The sequence below is a fragment of the Coturnix japonica genome, chromosome 17, assembly GCF_054131305.1.
Source record: "Coturnix japonica strain WE chromosome 17, WE-NBRP24, whole genome shotgun sequence".
Classification (NCBI taxonomy): domain Eukaryota; kingdom Metazoa; phylum Chordata; class Aves; order Galliformes; family Phasianidae; genus Coturnix; species Coturnix japonica.
The window spans coordinates 11,908,738-11,929,554 of record NC_140679.1 but is presented as its reverse complement, the minus strand read 5'-3'; the positions used below and the strand labels follow the sequence as shown (position 1 = coordinate 11,929,554).

The window sequence follows — 20,817 nt, the reverse complement described above, 5'->3', positions numbered from 1 at the left end:
CCTGTCCTGCCTCCAGTTTAGCAGCTGGTGTGCAGGGTTTTGTGCCTCCTGGGCAGAGGTAGAGCTGGGGAGATGGAGCAATGAGAGAAGAAATGCTGTAATGCATGGGGAGGGTGAGGAGGGATGAGAGAGGTCCTGGTTTATGAAAGTGTTGGGGAAGGAGAGGGAAGCCTTTGAGATGAGGCCACAGCTTTAGGAAGAGGGGAGGTGGAGAAACAGGAGTAGAGGCTTGCAGCAGCAGCCTCCTCGTTTGCTCTAGTTACCCAATTTATCATAATTGGCTTAATAGGAATAGATAGGTTCTTCTTCGGTCACTGTTACTGCTAATAAATGCAGGTATTTGACCTTTTTAAAATCATGGTATGTAAAAATTAATAAACAAAAAAATTCCTTCAAGTTTTTAGAGTTTGTTTCAGTCTGGGTATTTTTCAGAGAGGAATCTTATTCTCTGTAGGACTTCATTTGGTTTCTCATTCCAGTCTATATTTATTTGTTTAATTTTACCTCTTCTCCTTCTTATTGTGAAATGATACATGAATGAGGATGAAGAAGAAATGCTGTGACCCTTCGTTGTGATTAAGGGTGAAATGGAGCTTCTCATAGTTTGGCAGCATATCTGTCTAAGTGAATATAAATTAAACATAAATGAGGATTCCTTAATACATAAAAACAGTGTCCAATCCCCTGAGTTACCAGCAGATGGTGAGATATGGAACAGTATTACCTTTTGAATTTGTGCGTAAAGGTCATATTAGGAATCAGTAGCACCTGTATTTGCTGAATATAAGGTGCAATATTAAGAGTGATTATTGACACTGATATTTACTGAAAATTACCATTGGGCTGCTTCGCCTGTAACTCTCACTTCTGCAGAAAAATACATATATGGGATGCAAATGGTGGTACTGCAAATCCAAAAGGTAAATATGCTGTTGCTCTCCTGTTAATTTGGTAGGCCCTTCAAATCCCTGGTTAGTAATTGTAAGGACAGTTCATGGCGGCTGTTCCTGTTAATTTAACTATAGAATTCCTTTTGACAAGTGCCGTTTAGCCCCGTGGGCCTGGTTGTTTGCTGGGTTAAATTTAACAGGAGCTCTGAGTGCCAGCAGTGCAGCGTGCCCCATCGGTTGCTTAGGTTTCAGGTATGTTTATGGCAGCCTTCCTGGGCCTGTGGTGTGCAGCTGATGCTTCCCCAGCTTTCTCTTTTTTTCCCAGGGTTGTAGACTTTTACCACTGCTTTTTTCTTTCTTTTTTTTTGAATAAAAATCTGTACCTCTACCAGCTTGTGTCTGAGGGGCTTAGAGTGCTTTGCTCGGGTTTGTAGCATGGTGCAGATTGCCTCTGGCTCATGGGATGCTGCTGCCTCAATCTCTGCTGCATTGATGCAGCTGAGAAGCACTTGAGGTGTGTCAGGGCAAGTGTCTGTAGGTTTGAGACTGGGGAAGTGTCTGCTTCTGAGTTGCTGTCATTACAGGGCCCCATTGCTGCAGAACTTAACCTAGAGAAAAAGAAGCGGTAGCCCTACGTGCATTGACTACCTGACGTGGATCAGCTGGCTGCTGTTTGAGGGGCTGGAAATCTGTGTTGATGTGTCTGATGCAGAGTTGCCAACAAGCTCCACTGCTGCGTGGGAGGCTGAATTTGGGAAGTGACCATTGACATAGAGATAAATTGGTTTGTGGTGTTGAAATCCACAGTAGGTAGGAGTAGAAAGTGTTCTGTTTTATCTTGTCCTCTCTAAAACAAGCAGTGGGGATCAGAGCTATTGAATCTCCAAAGGGCCTGGAGTTCCTCTTGGCTTCTGAGTAGCCCTTTACGTGGTGTGGGTTTTTTTGTTGTTGTTGTTTGTTTTGAATTCATGGAACTACAAATGAGAACTGGAGGTCTGATCTAGAGTGAGTACTGAGTAATTCAGCTGTCTCATTATTGCATGTTTTTCAGAGCAAAGGTGAAAACTGGTTAAGGGGCTTCAGAGAGAGCGGAACGGAGCAGCCCTGGGCTTTGCTGCAGCCCATGGGCACAGCTTGCAGGCAGACGTGGCACCAAAACATGCACCAGCAGGATGGCTCTGAGCTGTACTGTGCTCCAGTGACACACATTCTTGTATTAGTGTGCATGGAAATGACTCGCCTTGAATGAGATAACTCATTAAGTTTGGTGAGATTTATGTGATCCCCGAGCATGTGCGCAGCACAGCGTGAAGGTGAGGCACAGTCCTGTGCAATGGGATTGCTTTGTAACTCATTCAGAAACAGTGTTTCTGAAAGACAGCTCGAAGGCCTTCATGTTGTTAAGCAGGATTCAAAAGCAGACGGGCTGGTTTTCTGTGTTACTAGAGAGTGAGCCCTCTTCACAAGAGGGTCGAGAGGTCTGTTCTGTGCAAGTGGTGCAGTGTTACATTGTGCTCTGTAGGTTGGAGTGCCTGGAAGAGGCTGAGGGCTTTTCAAGAAGCCAATTTTGTTGGCTGGCTTCTGAGGCAGTTGTGGTTACAGACAGCTGACTTCTCTTGCTGCGATTCCCAGTGTTTCCTGAGATTGCCTCTTCTTCCAAGGAACCGGGTTATCATGCCATGTAATGATATAGGGACTGCTTCCTTGTGCAGCCACTTTATCTTGGCGCTGTCTTCTGGATTTCTTTCAAAACCAGGGTTGAGCAGTGAACTACATTTTATGATAATCAAATCTTGTATACGTTAATGCTGATCTGTGCATAAGTTCTTTCTCAGTGGACCTCCTTGTTCCCAGTGCCTGCACTGCCATGTCTGTGCTTGCTGTAGGTCAGCGAGAGTTAACAGGGATAGATCCCAGTGAGGCATGAGGCCATTTATATCATTTCAGATTATAGCCTGTCTTTTGAAACACAAAGGTGTAAGCAGTCATGACTTTAGTTAGAAGTTCTGCTGTTTGAGAAACTATCTGCTCTTGTTTGAATAGAAATAAAGGAAGCCTGGAATGTCATGCTCACCTCCTGTAAGAAAGTGGCGTTGCTACTTGATGTTAGAAAGTGGAAAAATGAGAAGAGGATATTCGGGGTATGGCCTTAGGAAATGGAATAATAAGCAAGTCTGTATTACAGACATATCAGTAAGATGCTCAGTGAAGGCAAAGGTGTGGCTGAGAAGAGGGTCTCATATTGGCAGTTATATGCAGCTTGGGCTTCCAGTACCTGGGAGCTGGGCATACAGATACAAAATACTTTAATCCATTATTATTAGGCTGTGAGGGCAGCTCCAGCCTAGAGCTGCTGGGGCTGGGACATGATTAGAGCAAAACAGAAACATCTCTTGAGGTTCTTCTGATTTCTGCTAGGGATGTAATGATGGTATCTTTGTTGCAGCTTTGTTTTTAGGTTCCCATAGCATGACATCCACCTGTGGGAGTTTGTTTTGGTGAAGCCTGGGGGGGAGCATCATGAAGCAGCCTGTGTTTCTGCATTAGCACTTTCCACTGTGCTGCAAGTCCTGGAGCAGTGCCACTGTGGCTGCATCTGTGGTTTGCTGGGACATTCCCTTAGTACTGAGAGTGACAAACATCACCTACTGAACCTTTATTTAGCCTCTATTCCTCACATATCTCACTGAAATAATAGACTGCTGCTGTTCAGTGTTTGTGGCGTGGTATGTCTGGGGGTTGTCACATTTCCCATGAGTTCAGCTGGAACTGCTCTGCAGTATTTGTTCTTACACGAGGCAGCCGAGGTGCGTTTGCTTGAGGATCAGTGGTGGAGCTGGCAGTAAAGCAAAGCCTTGGTCATTAACTGGTGCTGTGGTTTCTGGAAGTTGGAGTCCTGTTTTTTTTCTGCATGGATTTGTAGCTGTGTGAGGGTCACAGCAAGAGGTGGCAAAGCTGAGACAAAACTGAAACTGCTTTTGAACTGGGGAGATGATCATAAAGAGGATAACTTAGTTTTAAACTCAGATTCTGCGTGGCTGGGCATCAAGGATTTGCCAGTTACAGAAATGTACGATTTAACAACATGCTGTTAATGTTATGCAAAGCAGTATTGTCACAGAATAGCAGCAGAACTCACACTGGAGAGGACTTCACTTTCCTTGTATCTGATATTCTTGGATGGGGTCTACAGAATCTTGTCTTAAAATAGAAACAAAGCAGACTCATAGCAAAGTCATGACTCCATTGGGCTGGAAATAGTGGTAGGAATACCAGAAGCCAGAGTCAGGTCTCAGATCAGTGAGCATGGTGTGACTGTTTGCAGCACTGATGGCGTGTGAGTGTATTAAGCCAGCTTTTTTTTCTTTGCCTTTATGCTATGTCACCCACCAGATGTTATAACTGACTTCATTCTTTTAACCTGGAGGTGCCTACAAGTCTTAGGTGATGAGATGGCTAAACACTGTGTGTCTTCAGCATCCTGAAAAGCTTCCTGTGAAGGGCTGCAGTGACAGTGTGTGGATTACTCGTAAATAAATGTTGTATAAACTATTACCACGGCTCCAACAGAAACCTGTATCAGATCTGTGGGGTTGCAGGGTTAGGTGAACACTCAGTAGGAGGTGTTCAGTAGTGCTTGTGTGCCGTCCAAAGTGCTTGTGGCTGTTTCGTTTAATTTGCTTTTCATTTCTGTCACTGTTTTTTATATTATTGTAGGTTGAATGCAAATCTGTTGCTTTTATAAGTTATTTGGTCTTTCTTGAATGGAAACGCTCCAGATTTGCTTCCTAATGCATTTACTGCTTTTCCTGAAATGATGCAGCTCAATGTGAAAGATTAATCTTTAAAGTAAACTTGGCAAAGGTGGTTATGTTAGACTGTGTGGCTTAAAATAGTTGCTCCTTTTGCCATTTTTTTGTACATATATAGATCTAATGTTAAAGTGCTCTGTCTTCTGGGTATCTTAAAGGTAAGTCATCTCTTGGTGCTCAGTAGCCTTGTTGTGTGCTGCAATATAGAATGCAACTTAGAGCTTGTGTCAGAAAAAAATGCTGTAAACTATAATAATCATTTAAAAAAAACCAAAAAACCATTTTCTTATGTGTTTGTTTTTTTTTTTTCTCCTCACCCATCTGTAAATAGGTGCGTTCTATGGATGAGCTGAACCATGATTTTCAAGCGCTTGCTCTGGAAGGAAGGGCTATGGGAGAGGTAAGTAAAAGGCCTGTAGAAGAACATCTGTATTTTGGGGGGAGGAGGTCAATGTCTAGGAGGCTTTTGAGTCTGCTGGTATGATTCTGAACTTGAAAGTTCTCCATTATGGTTGTGAAGTGTGTGTGTGCTTTAACAAAATAAAAACCTGTCAGGCTGGATGTGTCTCAGTAGGAGGAACAGCTAAGCCCTCCACCTGTTGTATCATCAAACAGCAAAATGGTGGTTGTAAAAGAACAGTTAGAAATCTGTCTTATGACAAGTGTTAGAATCCTTGTAGCATGCTTATTTTGGGATCTTGTGATCTCAAACCCCGCAATATTGTGGGGTTTGGCTGTCAGTTACTGTCTGCTGCCCAGTTTGTGCTCATGGCCACCTACTTTTGCTCATGTCATAAAGCATAGGGCTGTGTTTAATGTTTAAATAGCTGGGCGGTGTAATCAAGGGTTTCAGGAGTGGTCAGTGCTTTGGACAGGTCAAAGGGCTGAGGAAGAGCTGTCACGCAGTGGATCCTCTGTTTCCAACTTTGTAGCACAACAGCATGAACTTCCTTAATCTTGTCTGCAGGCAGCAGATCTGGGGAAGATGATCTGTCTTTTTTCTTTAAATAGAGAACTTACCTACTTATGCTGCCTTGGAAGAAGAACAAGTTACTTCTAGTTGGCTGTTACTCATTCCTCAAAGTTGGGATGTAAATGCTTCTTGTAGTTCCCCTTTCCTTTATAGCCAAGCCTTTTGGCTTATGGAAGAACAGAGACAAGAAAATCTTGTCTTGCAGGATATTAATTGCATAGAGGGTCTGTCTCTAGCATAGTGCAGGTCTTTTGTTTTGGAAAGGCTTCTTTTCTGCATTCCAGTCTATGAAATTCATGTTGGTTTGTTTTCCCCCTCTCCAGTGATTCCTATTGTTGTAACCTACTTTACGAAGTAGATTAAAAAACAACCTCTAGAATCCAGAAATGGCTGGTGTGGAGAAAACAGAAAGCCAGGATTATTGTGTAGTGCGCCTTCTGTCAGGTGAAAGAACTCTGAATTCCTGGTGTTTGCAGCCAAGCTTCTCTGCTTTTCTTTATTCTCTGGATGATAATAATGCTGAATTGCAGTTCAGTCTGGCAGTACCTGAAAGGAAATAATCCGTGTTTCTGGATCTACATTGAAACTATTGACTAAGAGCAGTTGAAAATAATGGCGTTTTCTCCTTGCTGAATTACAAATCCATCTAAAGCTGTTGAAAAACAGATGATTTACCTCCATGTGTAAAATGGCAGAGGGATGATGGGTGTGAATGCTCTGTAAATATTACTTTTTACACCTCACTTGGGCAGGAAGTTGTTCATTGTCAGATACAGAGTGCACAGGTTCTCTGCGTGCCTGGTCAGGGTTAGTGCAGCTCTTGTTCTGTGCTTAGTGTGGCATTATGTCAATTTGAATGCCTGAGGTGTTCTTAACTATGCTTATCTTTCCTTATTCTTGGTTTATTCAGTGATTTATTGAGAGAAGCGAACTTAGTGTTTCTTTTTATCCTTTGAATGTGAGATTTCCTTTGCTGAGCCTTCTAAATGATGAGTCACTTTCCAGTGTTATTGTCACAAGAAAGGAACTTTGAGACAGCTTTCTTCTGCCATTGGGCTTTTCCATGCACTGAAGCTGGCGTGTTTCTTCCAGGAGAGATGGCATTTCACCTGCTCTTTCTCTAACCGAAGTCATTATTTCTTATTTCCCTTAGGTTTTTCTGTCATCTACTGCGGTTCCCTTTCTTTATCCATTGAATTTTCTCTCTATTTCCTGAGGAATTTCAGCATACATCCACCTGGCCAGTATCAGGAGCTGTGTAAACTGAGATCCATTCTTCTGATTCTTAGCTGCAGAAAGAGCTGATAATGTCAGATCCCAAGTATGATATTGAAAACCCTGGAGGAGAAAGATGAGGAGAAGTGTTTGTTTATACGTTTGGGAAAACAAAGCATTTAGTCTATCTTTTATCTTCCTGTTTCCTTGCTTCTTGGTAAGCAATATCATCACAATTTTAGTGGTTTGAGGAGCTCATGTCTCCTAAGACGTAGGAGCTTTTTAAAAGGGCGCAGTCAAGTAATTAAATTATCTGGATTTTAACAGCAGGCTAGATAACTTTTGATTTGTGATGAACAGATAGTGTCATCTGGGGAAATTAAGACTGGTTTAAAAACCCACAGCTTTCATCTGTATTGTGGCTGTCTCTGTCTTCACGATTGCACCTTCCTCCATTTAATTGTGTTAAACTCCTGTACAACATTTGCTGAAGAGAATGTAGTAGAGAGAGGTGTACAGAATTTGGTGCAGCAAGAAGCAGAATGAAGGCCTGTTCAAAAATAGCCCCTGTGGAGCTGGTTGGTTTTGCTGCTTCAGCACACAGACCAGGACATGTGTCCATGCCTCTCATGCTGTCTTCTGAGGTCTTTGATCACGCAGCAGTGATGCTTATCTGAAGCTTAACCACGAGCTGTGTGAGTTATTGTTCTTCTCAGGCCCTCAAGACAGGGGAGCTGGGTGTCTGCTTTTCTTCACTTAAGTCTCTTTTATCTGGAGCTTAGCAATATTGAATATTAATACAGCATCTTTGTTGTGTAGTGGATGGTGCAGAGAGACCAAGAGGTGGTATCTATCTCCTTCATCTGCATATGTATGTGCTGATATATGTGATATATGACATATATGTGCCCCATTTGATAATAGATGCTGCTGTGAGGTAAGACTACAGCTGGAGAGAGTCACTGGGTGAGCAGCTGAAACAGCTCCTACAGAGCACACTGCTCATGGGAACAAAGGCATTGGGTAGCTGTAGAAACTTCAGAAATGCTGGAGTTGGACCAAAAAACTCAGAAGAAAGTATCTAAGTAACAGCTAATTTTCCCCTGCTCCTAAAAAGAGAGGTTAGTAAGAAATACTTCCATTGTTTATCATAGGCATTTGATTATTGTGCTCTGGGCTACAGTCCACCAAGGTTTTGGTGCTGCACTTTAGTCTGGCTTTGACTTGAACCAAGTTCCTACAAGCCCTGTGGCTCATTGCAGCAGATCTACACAGCTAAGGCTGAAGTGGCACATGGTTCTCCACGTGCCTGATCACGTCATCACTGATACAGGTGGTTAGGTGCTAGATAAGACCCTGCCTCTAGTGACCAGAGCTTTTCCCTACGTGGAGTGGTTGTCGCATTGGCATTCAGCATTCTTCTATCTGGTCTAAAACCAAGAAGAAGCAACACCATGTGACACTGTTTTCACCACGAATGATGTCTTCTCTTTCTCATTGAATGATTAATTGGCTGCTGGACTTCGGAATACTGAAAGATGTGAATTTTTCAGTACAGATTTTTTTTTTTTTAGTTATCTGATGCTAACAGCATTGAAAGTGGGAGGGCTGTGGGTATGCAGTGCCCCAGCAGCTGGGGATGGAGCAGGAGTTGAGCAGCATCTCATCAGGAGCAGCTGGATCTGCACCGGTGGCTGCAGAGAGGCAGCTCATGGCTCTGTGTTCACTGCCATACATTTCACAGCTTGTGTGCATGGCAAGATGTAGGGCTTTTTGTTTTACTCTTCCACACTGTTCCCAGTCATGTCACCCTGCTTCTTATTTACGTGCTGGCTCTTTTTCTGCCAGAGCCCTGCTAGCAAGGCACAAAGCTGCCCATGGTGCAGGGTGGGGTATCAAGAGCTGTCCTGGCAGCAGGGAGTTTGTCAGAGGGATCCAGGTTTGGCTGCTGCTTGTGCTCTCAGCCCCGACATGGTTTGCTTTTTGGAGGCAGCATTTTTGAGGGTAGATAACATCTTAGAGTTTGTAAATTTGCAGTGCTGCCCAAATGGGACCTGTGAATACGTGCTCTGCCTGTCCGTACCTGTTGCTGCAGAGAAACAGAGTTCTCCAACTGTTGTGGTAGGGCACAGATGGCTTCTTTTATCTTAATATTTGCATTGTCTGAAGGGGATTGGTTTACTTAATTTGTCTAATTCATAATCCCATCTCAGGGGGCCCATGCACACAGGCTCAGTCCTTGTTGATGTAGCATTGCTTTTGTTGATGTGTATGTCATCCCTCCTCCCCTCTGCTAAATTGAATATTGGCCTAACTCTGTAAGTCTTCTGTAAGAGGGCTTAGAGGGATTATTTTTGTACTAGATAAGGTCAATTCTAATAAATAAAACAGAGAGCAAACGACCTAGTCTCCTAACCTCTGCAGTTTTATTAACTTTCACACTGAAGAACTGGATTATTTTTGCTTGAATAACTTTTCCATCTCAACTAACAACTTCCCCTAAGGAAAAATTCATCATCTTGGTGGGCTGTTATGTACTTCAGTAGAAGATAACTGCTAAACCTCTGTACTTGACAGGGCGAGGACCCCCTTGACATCTGCTGGTAATGCCTTTTGCTTACTTCTTGCCCATCCCAGCTGTAAACACACACTGAATCCATATGGAAATTAAACTTTAATATTCTTTTTCTACTAATGTGAGAGCTTCCAGTCTGAAATTTTATGTTCTGGAGGAAAAGGTTAAACTGCAGGGAACAGAAGTGTCAGTTTTGTTGTGCAGTGTGTGTGAGACAGCAAGTATCCATGTTTTTCTGATCCTTATTTGGGATTCACAACAAAGCTATAAGGTGTACAGGTACAGTTCTTCAGCATCACATTGTTAAGGAGTGAAATAAATAAAGGGATGGAGGGTAAGTGAAACAATAGAGGATTAAATTAATCTGAAGTCATCCTCTGGTCAGAGAACAGTCCTGCTATCTTTTGTGGTAGTGAATCATCTTGTTTTCAATAAAATAGAAATGATTACTAAACGAGCAAGCAACATATAAATAAAAGCTTGCTCTTCATAACATCTTGTTGTTGTGCTTCAGTAGCACAGATGCATTGGAAGGTAGGTTTTCTTACTTAAGTGTGTGTAGTTTGTAGTGCTGTATGTGAAGTACATATGTGAGCACAGTGGCTCACGTTAATATCCCTTTCCACATGTTCAATGTGTGATTGTGATATAATTCAGATTTCAAAGTGCTTTGTGAGAAAGTGTTTTGAGTTTTAGTTTTCGTGAGATGAAAAATGTCTCATTGCTGTTGTTTCTGCTGTCTGGGAATCAGGTCTCAAAGCATTAAAGCCAGAGGCAGAGCTGAGCTTGGCTACCTGCAGCAGACTTCTTATCCAGAGCCTTTAATTGGGTGTGCTTCAGATTTTAGGATTGTATTACAACTAAATATTGCATTAAAATTGCATTACATATTGCTGTGTGCTGACCAGGCAGTTCTGGGGCTCCTCCTTGCCCTTCTGTGCTGGTCTAGAGGTGCACATGCTTCTTTTTACACATGATTTTTTTTGGTTAAAGTTGCCTTTTATATTTGAGTAGAAATAGATTTTCTAAGTATAGAGTTTACTGTTGATTTCTTGAGTATACGAGGAAAGTGTATTTACTTTTTGGAAACTCAGGAACATATGGCAGGAGTTGAGTTTTCCCATAAACCAGATGATGTTCTTTCCTTGGGTAAAAAATGCTCTAATTCTGCTCAGCTCTTCCTGTCTGCTGTCTGCAAGTCCATACTCCTTCTCATCGTTCTATTTGAGCTTTGCCCACTGCATGCACTGTGTCCCTTTGCTCACTGTGAGGTATTGTTGAAGGACATAGAATGATAGCATGGTCTGGGTTGAAAAGGACCACAATGCCCGTGTAGTTCCAAACCCCTGCTATGTACAGGGTCACCAACCAGCAGCCCAGGCTGCTCAGAGCCACATCCAGCCTGGCCTTGAATGCCTGCAGGGATGGGGCATCCACAGCCTCCTTGGGCAACCTGTTCCAGTGCATCACCACCCTCTGCATGAAGAAACTTCCTCCTTATACCTAGTGTAAACCTCCCTTGTCTCAGTTTAAAACCATCCCCCCTTGTCCTATCACTGTCCACCCTTGTAAACAGCCGTTCCCCCTCCTGCTTAAATGCTCCCTTCAAGTACTGGAAGGCCACACTGAGGTCTCAAGGAGCCTTCTCTTCTCCATGCTAAACAAGCCCAGTTCCCTCAGCCTTTCTTCATAGGACATAAGAAGTTTTGTTTAATTGATTTCTGTTGCTTTCTTCTAAACTTTCTGAACTGGTGGAGGAAGTGCAGGTATTGGTGGGGTGCTGGCACAGCAGGATTGGAGGAACTGGGTTTTGTGATGGGCGAACAGATGGGTATGTTTGGGAATCAGCTGCTGATGGACATCACTTGTCCTTGCAGATGTCATGTGTTTGAACTACACAGAAAGGGGAGCGTGGTGCAAGCTGAACTGCTTTCATTGATCACTTGGGAGGCTCATGAGCAGCTCATGCTGTCACTAATAATACTGAAGTCATCAATGGAGACCTAAAAAACAAGTGATGTGCTGATCTTGTGGTGGATCTTCCTCTGGTTGCAAGGAAGGAGCAGCCAGGAAAAATGCTGTTACTGCTTAGCAGGCTGAGAGTTAAAATAACAAGCTGGGTCTTGTTCTTGGTAAAAAGATAGTAAAACCTGGAGGAAGCTTAGCACTTAGATTACAAGGCTTTCTTTCTTATGTGCCTTTTCTTCCTCTGTTCTTATTGAGAGATTTGGGTGGAGATGACTCACTGCTGAAATAGGGATTGGAAGTAGAATGGGATACCTTGTAGGGAAAAGGAGCAATTAAATGGTCTTGCTTGGGCATACTGTGCAGCACCAGGGAGTTCTGGGGTGTGGGTGGTGTACCATGGGTTGAGGAGCTGGGAGCAGTGGAAGTTTGGTGTTTGAGGATCAGAACTTTAGGGAACCTTGTGCTAAAGGGAGGCTTGTAGGCACTGTGTTGTTCATGTGCATGTAAGTGGATGTTTAGTGGGGGAAATATTGGCGGTAGGACAGTCAGACTGCACGATTTGGGGGTCTTTTCCACACTTGGTGATGCTCTGATCTAAGAGTGACCTCCAGGATTTTAGTTGTGATCGGTGATGTAGGCTGTGTGGGTGGGGATGTATTGGTTTATTGTCTTTGGGAGCTTGTACAGACTCTGCCCAGGTGTGTGGCAATGTGCCCAAAACCCTGCAGCTCGACACTGGGCTTGGAGCAGTAGTGATTCTATGCTGAGTTCTACCTCTGTCCTCCATCTTGGGTCTGCACAGGCTTCTCCCTAACACACATTGCTTTATTTTTTCCTGTACTTGTTTGTCACGTGTTGATTTTAATCTCAGCTATATCATTGCAAAAGCAGAATTACTTTTGGGCAACAGCAGCGTTGAGTGTTCATTGAGTAGCTGGGTGGAATTGCATTCTCATTCGTGGTGGGACTTTCTGAGGACTTGGAAGGAGTTCTGCTTTTCATGTGCTGCTTAGAACAGGTGTTGTTTGTATTATAATACCTATCTTAAATGTGGTGTTTTCTAGTTTTCTCAGTCTGGGAACATAAGAGTTAAGCTCCAGCATACAGAGCTGCTTTGTGATGCTGGCTGGGTATGCAGGTCTTCCTGAGTGAGGAGTGAGCTCTGCTTCTCTCCTTGTCTGTCTTAATCCAGAGGGTTCTGGAACTTGTGAGCTCTGAAGTTGTTTGCTGTTGCTTTACCTTCACCCCACAGTCTGTTAGGCTGTAGCCTTAAATTTGTACACAAGCTGCTGGAGTATGGTGCTATCAGCACTGTTATCTATAAGACATTTGACTGATCTAATGACTCTTGTTTGTGCTATGGTAATGCTGTACAGATGTGAGTACTTGTTAATCTTCCAGTTCCTTGTGTTTTATTCCAACTTCAGCAAGCAGGGCTCATTTGTTTTTTTAATTTGCTGTGGGTGTGCTGTTGTTTGCTGTCTGAATTACATACATCTCATTCAGCCTGAAGATTTAATTTAAAGATTGTATGCTTGAATTCCAAGGCGCTTCAGGAGGGCTTGGAATTCCCTTTGCTGTATGTGGATGCCACACAGTGTTTTCAAATGCATTCCCTAAATAATGCACATTGTTCTTTTTGCCATCTTCTGAACTTCTGTAGAATCTTCTTTGAATTCATCCAGGTCAGTGGTGACTTTGTCCTGTCCTCAGTAAATGCATTACCTTTCTCCTCTCATCTTGCAGGAGCAATGCGTGCGTGGCAGGTGTGATGGCCCAGAACTGTTCACTCTTATTATTGTTTACCAATAACCTTCATAGCACTGAGAGACCTTAGCAGTCATTAAATAAGTGAGGAGTGAGAGCTCTTGGCACCTCATCCCATAATCTGTGCCTGCCAGCATCAGAACCTGAGAAGGCAAGAAATACTGCTGGAAATGCTGGGTGGTTTTGGAAGTATCCTGACAGCTCAGGTGGAAGTCATGACAGTGTTCTCATCACAGCAGTGTTCCTGCTAATGTTTTTCTTGCCAGTAGCTCTTGTGTAGAGTGGCTGCACAATGTGAATTGTATGCGTGTGTTTGCGTGTGCGGTGTCTGTAAAGCATTTAAGAATGTAAGAGGATTGCTGAGGTTGAGTTATTGTCTCCGTTGCTGTATGGCTTACACCCTAGGAGTATATAAATATTTTGATTATAAGCATGTATCAGTTTGTGTTTAATGATTGACTCATGTTTGGAAGGGAGACGCTTATGGTTTATGTTTGCATTTTATACTTATTTTAATCATGCTTTGTTGTTTTTTTTTTAATTGCAGCAGCTGTTGCCGGGTAAAAAGTTTTGGGAATCTGATGATTCCAGCAAAGATGGACCAAAAGGGATATTTCTGGGAGATCAGTGGAGAGACAGTGCTTGGGGAACATCAGGTAGCTTGATTATTTACTTAATGTAGTTGGAATTGAACACAGAAACACCCAATTCCCCCGCTCAAAATTGCTGGCCAGCTTGGATGATACAGCTTTTAAAATGTTTTTTTCTAAAACGTCTGTTTTACATAATAACAATAAAACCTTTTAAAACCCACATTGTTTTGTGCTAGAGTTAGAAAGACACCCATAGCTGTAAAACGATGGCTGTGTGTAGATGCCTGTACCCTTGTATTTATCTCCTTAAAAACTTTAGATAGCAGTTAGAATTGGAACTTAAACTTTCTGATGCATTTTCTGCCTTGGGATGGATTGCTTAGGACTGAACAAAGACATTTGCGAACAACATCGGTGGAGGGGAAAAAAGTAATTGTTAAATACTTAACGAGCCAAAACCCAACAACATCCATTTTGAAATAAATGAAGAATGTTTTGAATTAGTTGTGTTGAAGTTTATCTGCCAAGAATTTTGGTCTTGGATCAGACTGTCCCATATTTTGAACTTCTAAGGGGAAAGTGTTCAGGTTTATTTTAGTTAAATAGCAAAAAAAAGTCAAATGCATGTGCTGAATTTGAAATGTTAACTTTTTTACTCTTTATTTTCTGTGGTTTCTATCTGTGCTGAATATGCTTCTTAGATACTGCTGAGTACCCTGTGCAGTATACAAATGGCTGTGCAGAGGTACAGCTCGAAGTGAGCATTTTCACTGCTGTTTTTCTGTTTTGTTTTGTTTGCCTGGCAAAAATAGATCAACATCTTCCCAGCTGAACCTTGCAGGCTCTGTGAGCGCTGGGGAGATCTCAAGGAGCTGCTGCCTCCAGCTGTCTGACTGCAGCCTGCAGTGTGTGCATCCAGTCCTCAGCTGCAGTTTGTGCTGCTTTTGCTAAGGGTGGATTAAAGGGCTGAGTCAGGCTCTGAACAGCAGTAGCTGAGACTTTCTCCTGTGCTGCCGCAGTTATGGGGCTGGCTGCATCCAGTAGACAAGCAGGGGAGACGTGGGGGAGGCAGCCTCCTACACCGGCTGATGGCAGATCTCCATGAGTCAAAGCATGTAGTCTCTTCTCCTCCTTTGTTTATTTTCAATTAATCCAGTGCACCTTGCGGCCTACATTCCCAAACTATGACCTGCACTCCTGTCTGTGAGTCAGGGAAGTCAGTTTCCCCTTCTGCTCATCAGAAATGAGAACAGCCATGATCTGAGCAGTTGTTCCAAGTCACTGCCAGAAAGCTCTGTGGAGGTGGGGTGTGGAAGTGTCTTTGGCCAGGAGCTGAGTTTGTTCCATGAGTGGTGGAACTGGTGAAGCCTGAAACCTTTCGCTCCATCCCTTTTCCCTTCTGTGTCCACAGTATGCAATGCAGTTATCTGTGCAGCTGTGGTCCTTCTCTTGTGTAGCTTGTGGTAGTTAGAGAACATGTACAGCCAGAGCTGCTAGGAATGGTCCTGTCTGATAAAGGCTGCTTCTTTCTTCTCCTTAAGGTACAAGTAGTTGTTCAGCAGTGCAATGAAATCTGCTGGGGGATTGATCTGGGTTAAAACTGTCTCCTCTTTTCTAGGTTAGTTTTTTCCCAGATAATTCTTGGTTCAACTCACTTTGTGGCTGGGTTGGTACTTGTGCTTGAGGGAGAAGGCAAGAAAGTAGCTAGGAGCAAGAATGGAATAGACCTTCTTCTCTTGATGGCTTATGCCTTACAAGGAAGCTGCAGTATCAGTGTCATTCCATTCTTCTTCCCCCAGCCCCTGGCAGCTATGCTGCTGTATCCCGGTAATTTTTAACTTGCTGGCTATTACCAGTCTGAACATGCAGAAGCTGAGTAGTCTTCCCTTCCCTCACTGGGATGGAAGGTCACCTCCTGCCCAGCCAGCAGTTTCTGCAGAGCTTGTTAGGACTTGGAGACATCTGTCCTTAAGTCAGCTCTGGTTGGATTTCAAACCCTTGAACCGCAGAGGGGATAAAGGGATGGGGCTGCTGCAGGAGGGCAGGAGAGCTGTAAGAAGAACTGGAGATCTCAGTTCTTTTTTTGTTGAAGAAATAGCAGATAGGAGAAACTGCAATAATGAGATACAAGTATGTTCAGTCGTACAACCAGGAAAACAAATGTAAGCTGGTGCTACTGTAGGGTGATCTTTTAAATAACAGTTATAGTTTAAATGGACACTGTTTTTTCAATTTACTAACACAGGAGTTTTAATAACAGTGAATAAACTTTGTTTTTTTTTAATTGCAGTCTTTATGTAGAGACAAATTTCTGGAATTTTATGATTTTAGGGTTTGAATTCAATTACCACATGCAGCTTTATAGATCCTGGTGTATCGGTGATGAGAAAGCCATCCTCCTCCAGTGGGCATCATCAAAGTCAAAAGTGTCTTGGTACAATTAAGACACTAGATAGTACATGTTTAATGACTTGTCTCCTTCAAATAGTTGGATCTACTTACAAGAATTACACGTTTTTGTTCCAGATCACTCTGTTTCCCAACCAATTATGGTTCAGAGAAGACCTGGTCAGGGCTTTCATGTGAATAGTGAAGTCAACTCAGTGCTTTCACCACGGTCAGAGAGTGGAGGACTTGGAGTTAGCATGGTGGAATATGTGTTGAGCTCATCTCCCGGAGATTCCTGCCTAAGGAAAGGAGGATTTGTAAGTGTGCCTGATTCTGAAATTTGAGTTTCCTTAATGTTGTTTTCTCCATTTGCTGCTTTGTTTGTTTGTTAATCCATTCCTAGAGGCAGATGTTTCTTTCTTTTTTTTTTTAATTTGCTCTTACAATTCAGCCATCCCTGTTAAAACGGGTAGGCCAGTGCCGACTGAGGGGTTGCAATATAGGACATGGGTGTAAAGGAATTGAAGGTGGCTGACACCCCCTGCTTCATACCTGCAGGAGCACCATCTAAGCCTTTTTTTGTTGTTGTTGAAAAGTATGCAAATGTCCGTGTAGCTAAGTGTGGTTTTTGAATGAAAGTGTGGATGCTTTGTTGCTGGCTGAGAACAAAAAGCTCCATGTAATGATGCTAGGAGCATTAGCCACTCCAGTTTGGGAATGCTTTCAAGGGCATATTGTTTCCTGTGGAGAAATAGCATTAGTCACTGTGCTTGGTGGGCTGGGGAAGAAAGCGCAGTCAGTGCTGCCTCAAATCCAAGCATGTGGCAATAGAGGCATAATCAAGCCCCATCCTCACAGTGGGGAAAAAAAAGCCACATCTCAGCTCCACCTCATCAGCTGAGTGCAGGATCAGTGAGTGTCGAGAAACATAAAAGCAGAGTAGGTTTGTTACTGCTAGGAGACTGCTGTGCTCATCTCTTCAGGGAGCCCATTCCTGGTCTCCTTCATCCATCCTCTTATTTTTCCCCTCATTAGTGGGCCCCTGATAACATTGTTATACCCTGAGCCTAAGAAAGATGATTTTTGGAGGAAAAAAAGAAAAAGAATGATGGGTGGAAGGCGTCAGTTTATCATCCTGAGTCAGAGAGGTATCTGCTCTGTAGCACTGGTGGTCAGGATGTCAGTTCTGAAACGAAGGATTACATTGTGTAGATGAGAGCAGGGCTCCAAATTTGTGTTTATAATTGATGTTCCCAATTGGGCTCTCAGGTATTAGTAAGAAGAGTTCGATTTTATTTAAAAACAGCCATCAGAATATGAATGCCTTTTCTCTATATATGGGGAAAAAAATTTTCCTCTTAACGACTAAAATATGGGGGAATGGAAAAATAGTTTGGTTCAAATGGTTCACACGCCCTGCTATGTGCAGAGCACTTTTCCTTCAGTTCAGGTCTGTCCTTAACAGCACCAGAGCTATCAGTGATAAATGTTTGTATGCCCCTTGCTGTTTTTATCAAGAATTATGTTGTTTTCCCTCTCCCTTTTGTTGTTGAAAACTGCGATGGCATAATTGCCCTTCGTTCTTCTCCCATGTGAAATAAAATGCAGACATATAAGGGTAGGGATGCTGATGATGCCATAGAGCTTACAAAACTGCTCAGCAGAAATAATATCCTCCTTTCCCACCCTTTTTTTAGTCTTCTCTTCAAAGTGCTTTAGGTTTGTATGATCAAGTTAGCGATTGACTTGTGTGCTCTTATAAGTTGCACTTTGGCATCCAGCATGCAATTTGCAGTAATGCCCCTGAAAAATGAGGCAGCTGCATGGTGACCCTGTTCTGCTTGAATACATGCACTTGCCCAGCCAGTTGCTTCATCTCTGACATGGAGATATTAAGTGGTAGAACTGGAGAATGGTTGGGTTGGAAGGGACCTCAGAGCCCCTTGCTATGGGCTGGGTGACCACATCCATGAGCTTGGGCACATCCAGGGATGGGACACCCAGAGCTCTGGGCAGCACTGCCAGGCCTCACCAGCTCTGGGTAAAGAATTTCTGCCTGATATCTGACTACATTTCCCTTCCTGTAATTTAAAACATTTTCCTTCTGGGGAGGCATTAAGTTCAGTTTATGCACCTTTGTACATGCTGTTGTATTTAACGCTCCCAAATTGATTTTGAGGTGTTTGAGTCCAATTTAAAAGAGAGGTATTTGGTAAAGATTCTTTAGAAGTAATTTTGGGATGGGATTTTTAGAGTGGTAGAGTCAGGCTCTGAAATGCTAAATGGGAGAAACAGTACAGGTAGATGTAACCCCTTTTGGAAGGGAATGAAAACTAATTCCCTTGTTTCTTTGATTATGATTGACTATTTTGCTCTTTTAATGTTTTTATTTATAAGAACTAATGCTTGAAAATTACTTTATTGTGACACGTTTCTTTGATTTGTTCACATCTTGGAATGAAAGCAAAATTGATCTGAAACTCAAGCTTATTAAAGTAATGTTTCTTTTGCCTAGGGGCCAAGGGATGCAGAGAATGATGAGAATGACAAAGGGGATAAGAAAAATAAGGGCACATTTGATGGCGATAAATTAGGAGATCTGAAGGAGGAGGGGGATGTGATGGATAAAACAAATGGTTTGCCTGTGCAGAATGGAATCGACACAGATGTCAAAGACTTCAGGTATGTGCACCACACATTAATAACTAATCAGCATCACACTTAACTTTCTTGCAAGATCTTCTGTGCTATGCGAGCAATAGAAAGAACCTCTGGCTCTCTTAAGCAGTGTCATAAGGATGCTGTAATGTGTACAGGGAAGCACTTGTGAGAAGGTGGTTGATAACTGTTAATCTGTGTAGAGCCCTCTATTTCTGTACTACATAATGTTATTTTCACACCTATTTTATGAGGGATTGCTCTGGAAATACCTGCTGTAGGTGCTGACCCTGCTTAGAGGCTGGGCTGAACTGCAGTTGAGTTTTTGCACTCATTCCTTGTATCTCAGAAGTGATAAAATGTGGGCTATTGATTAAAATCTAAGAAAGCCTTTCTGTTTCTTGCTGCTTTGCTGAGCCTTATATTGACACCTAGAACTATAGAAGGAAAACAAATACACTGTGAGATGTTTACTGCTTGCCCTTGAATTGAGATGAACCATTTCTCACTTCAGTTCAGCGCTTATGTTGAGTAAATAGGAAGCCATGACAGCTATTTCAAAAAGCTTTCAAGTGAGCTGCAGTGCCAGAGCTTTGTTAATAGCTATACAGGTTGTTCTGTAGAATTTGTAAGAGGAGGATCTGGAATAGCTCCCTAGAATCTTATTTTTTACCTTCGTAGTGTCATCTACGTTATCTCTAGTGAGTCGTAGTGTCTGTTGCTGTGAATTGATGCTCTGTGGCACCATTAAATGTACAGCTTAGTGATGGATCTCTTTTCTCTCTGTGTAGCCGTACACCTGGTAATTGCCAGAACTCTGCTAGTGAAGTAGATCTTCTGGGTCCAAACCAGAACGGATCTGAGGGCTTAGCCCAGCTGGCGAGTACTAATGGTGCCAAGCCCGTGGAGGATTTTTCCAACATAGAGTCACAGAGCGTTCCCCTGGATCCCATGGAGCATGTTGGCATGGAGCCTCTGCAGTTTGATTATTCTGGCACCCAGGTACCTGTGGACTCAGCTGCAGCCACTGTGGGGCTCTTCGATTACAATTCCCAACAGCAGGTAAAGTTCTGGTGCAGGGTCTTTTGCCACTACCTTGGTTCCTCCCCCCAGGTGTCATTACTTTGAACACAGGCTCTTGCCTTGTGGGCAGGGTGGCCAAAGGCTTGGGATGGTTTCTGTATGCCATACATACATGTTCATAGATGGGTCATTTCTGGCTTTTGAGTGAGTTTGCAGAGGCAAAGAGCTTTTAACTAATGTGCTGATTAACAAAACCCCTTGAGCCTTTCAAGTGACTTAAAGGTAGAACTGTTGTTTAGCCCTGGGGCTGCAGCCCAGCTGTGGGGTCAGGACAGTGCTGTTCAGAGAAAGCCAGGCTCTCACTGAGCATGGCTCAAAGCCTGTGATCAGAGTCCAGTACTACAGAGCTTATCTCGGCCCAACGGGTTTGTTTGACCTTTTCTCCCATACTAGAGGCACAAACTGCTCAGCCCAGACAGGTAAAGCAAGTCCTTGCCTTGCTGCTTGGCCTCTCCTGAATGCTGGGCCTGGATCCAACCATCGACCTGTAATCTTGTCCTGTTCCTGCTCGTTGGGGTAACAACTGTTTATTGCTTTCCTTTTGTACGTGTAATATTCTTCAAAGAAGAGTGAAATCCTTTGTTGTAGCTTATTGCAGGAGCATGTTAGCAGCCCTGAGTTTCCTGGAGTACCTGATTTTTTTCAAGCAAAATAGCCTGATAGACTCTGTGTATTGAGGAAGGGTTGTTGCCATGTTCATGCTAAAGGTCCACCTTTGGAGAGTTATCATGGTCTTGAAAGCAATATAAATAACCATGTTACAGTTCATTGGATTGTTCTGTTATGTAGCATGCTGCAGTAGTTAATGGTGGACATCTTTAAAAATGAGCAAGCTCAGTAGCTGCTGTATACTTCAGAAAGGAGAAAGAAGAAAGCTATTTTCAAGGCTTTGTCT

The 20,817-nt window shown here is 43.0% G+C and overlaps 1 protein-coding gene across 18 annotated transcripts in view; it reads left to right on the top strand.

Annotated features, from left to right (window-relative positions):
* Positions 1-20,817, top strand: part of PUM1 (pumilio RNA binding family member 1) — a 65,708-nt gene that overhangs the window by 10,622 nt on the left and 34,269 nt on the right. For 10 of the 18 annotated variants that reach the window (XM_085518024.1, XM_085518022.1, XM_085518021.1 and 7 more), the window contains 5 exons: positions 5,034-5,102; positions 13,748-13,856; positions 16,320-16,498; positions 18,697-18,863; positions 19,631-19,901. In XM_085518024.1, coding sequence (XP_085374150.1) covers positions 5,034-5,102; positions 13,748-13,856; positions 16,320-16,498; positions 18,697-18,863; positions 19,631-19,901 — 795 coding nt within the window. The remainder of the gene's footprint in view (positions 1-5,033; positions 5,103-13,747; positions 13,857-16,319; positions 16,499-18,696; positions 18,864-19,630; positions 19,902-20,817) is intronic. The other 8 variants (XM_085518023.1, XM_032448921.2, XM_085518020.1 and 5 more) reach the window with 1 other exon arrangement.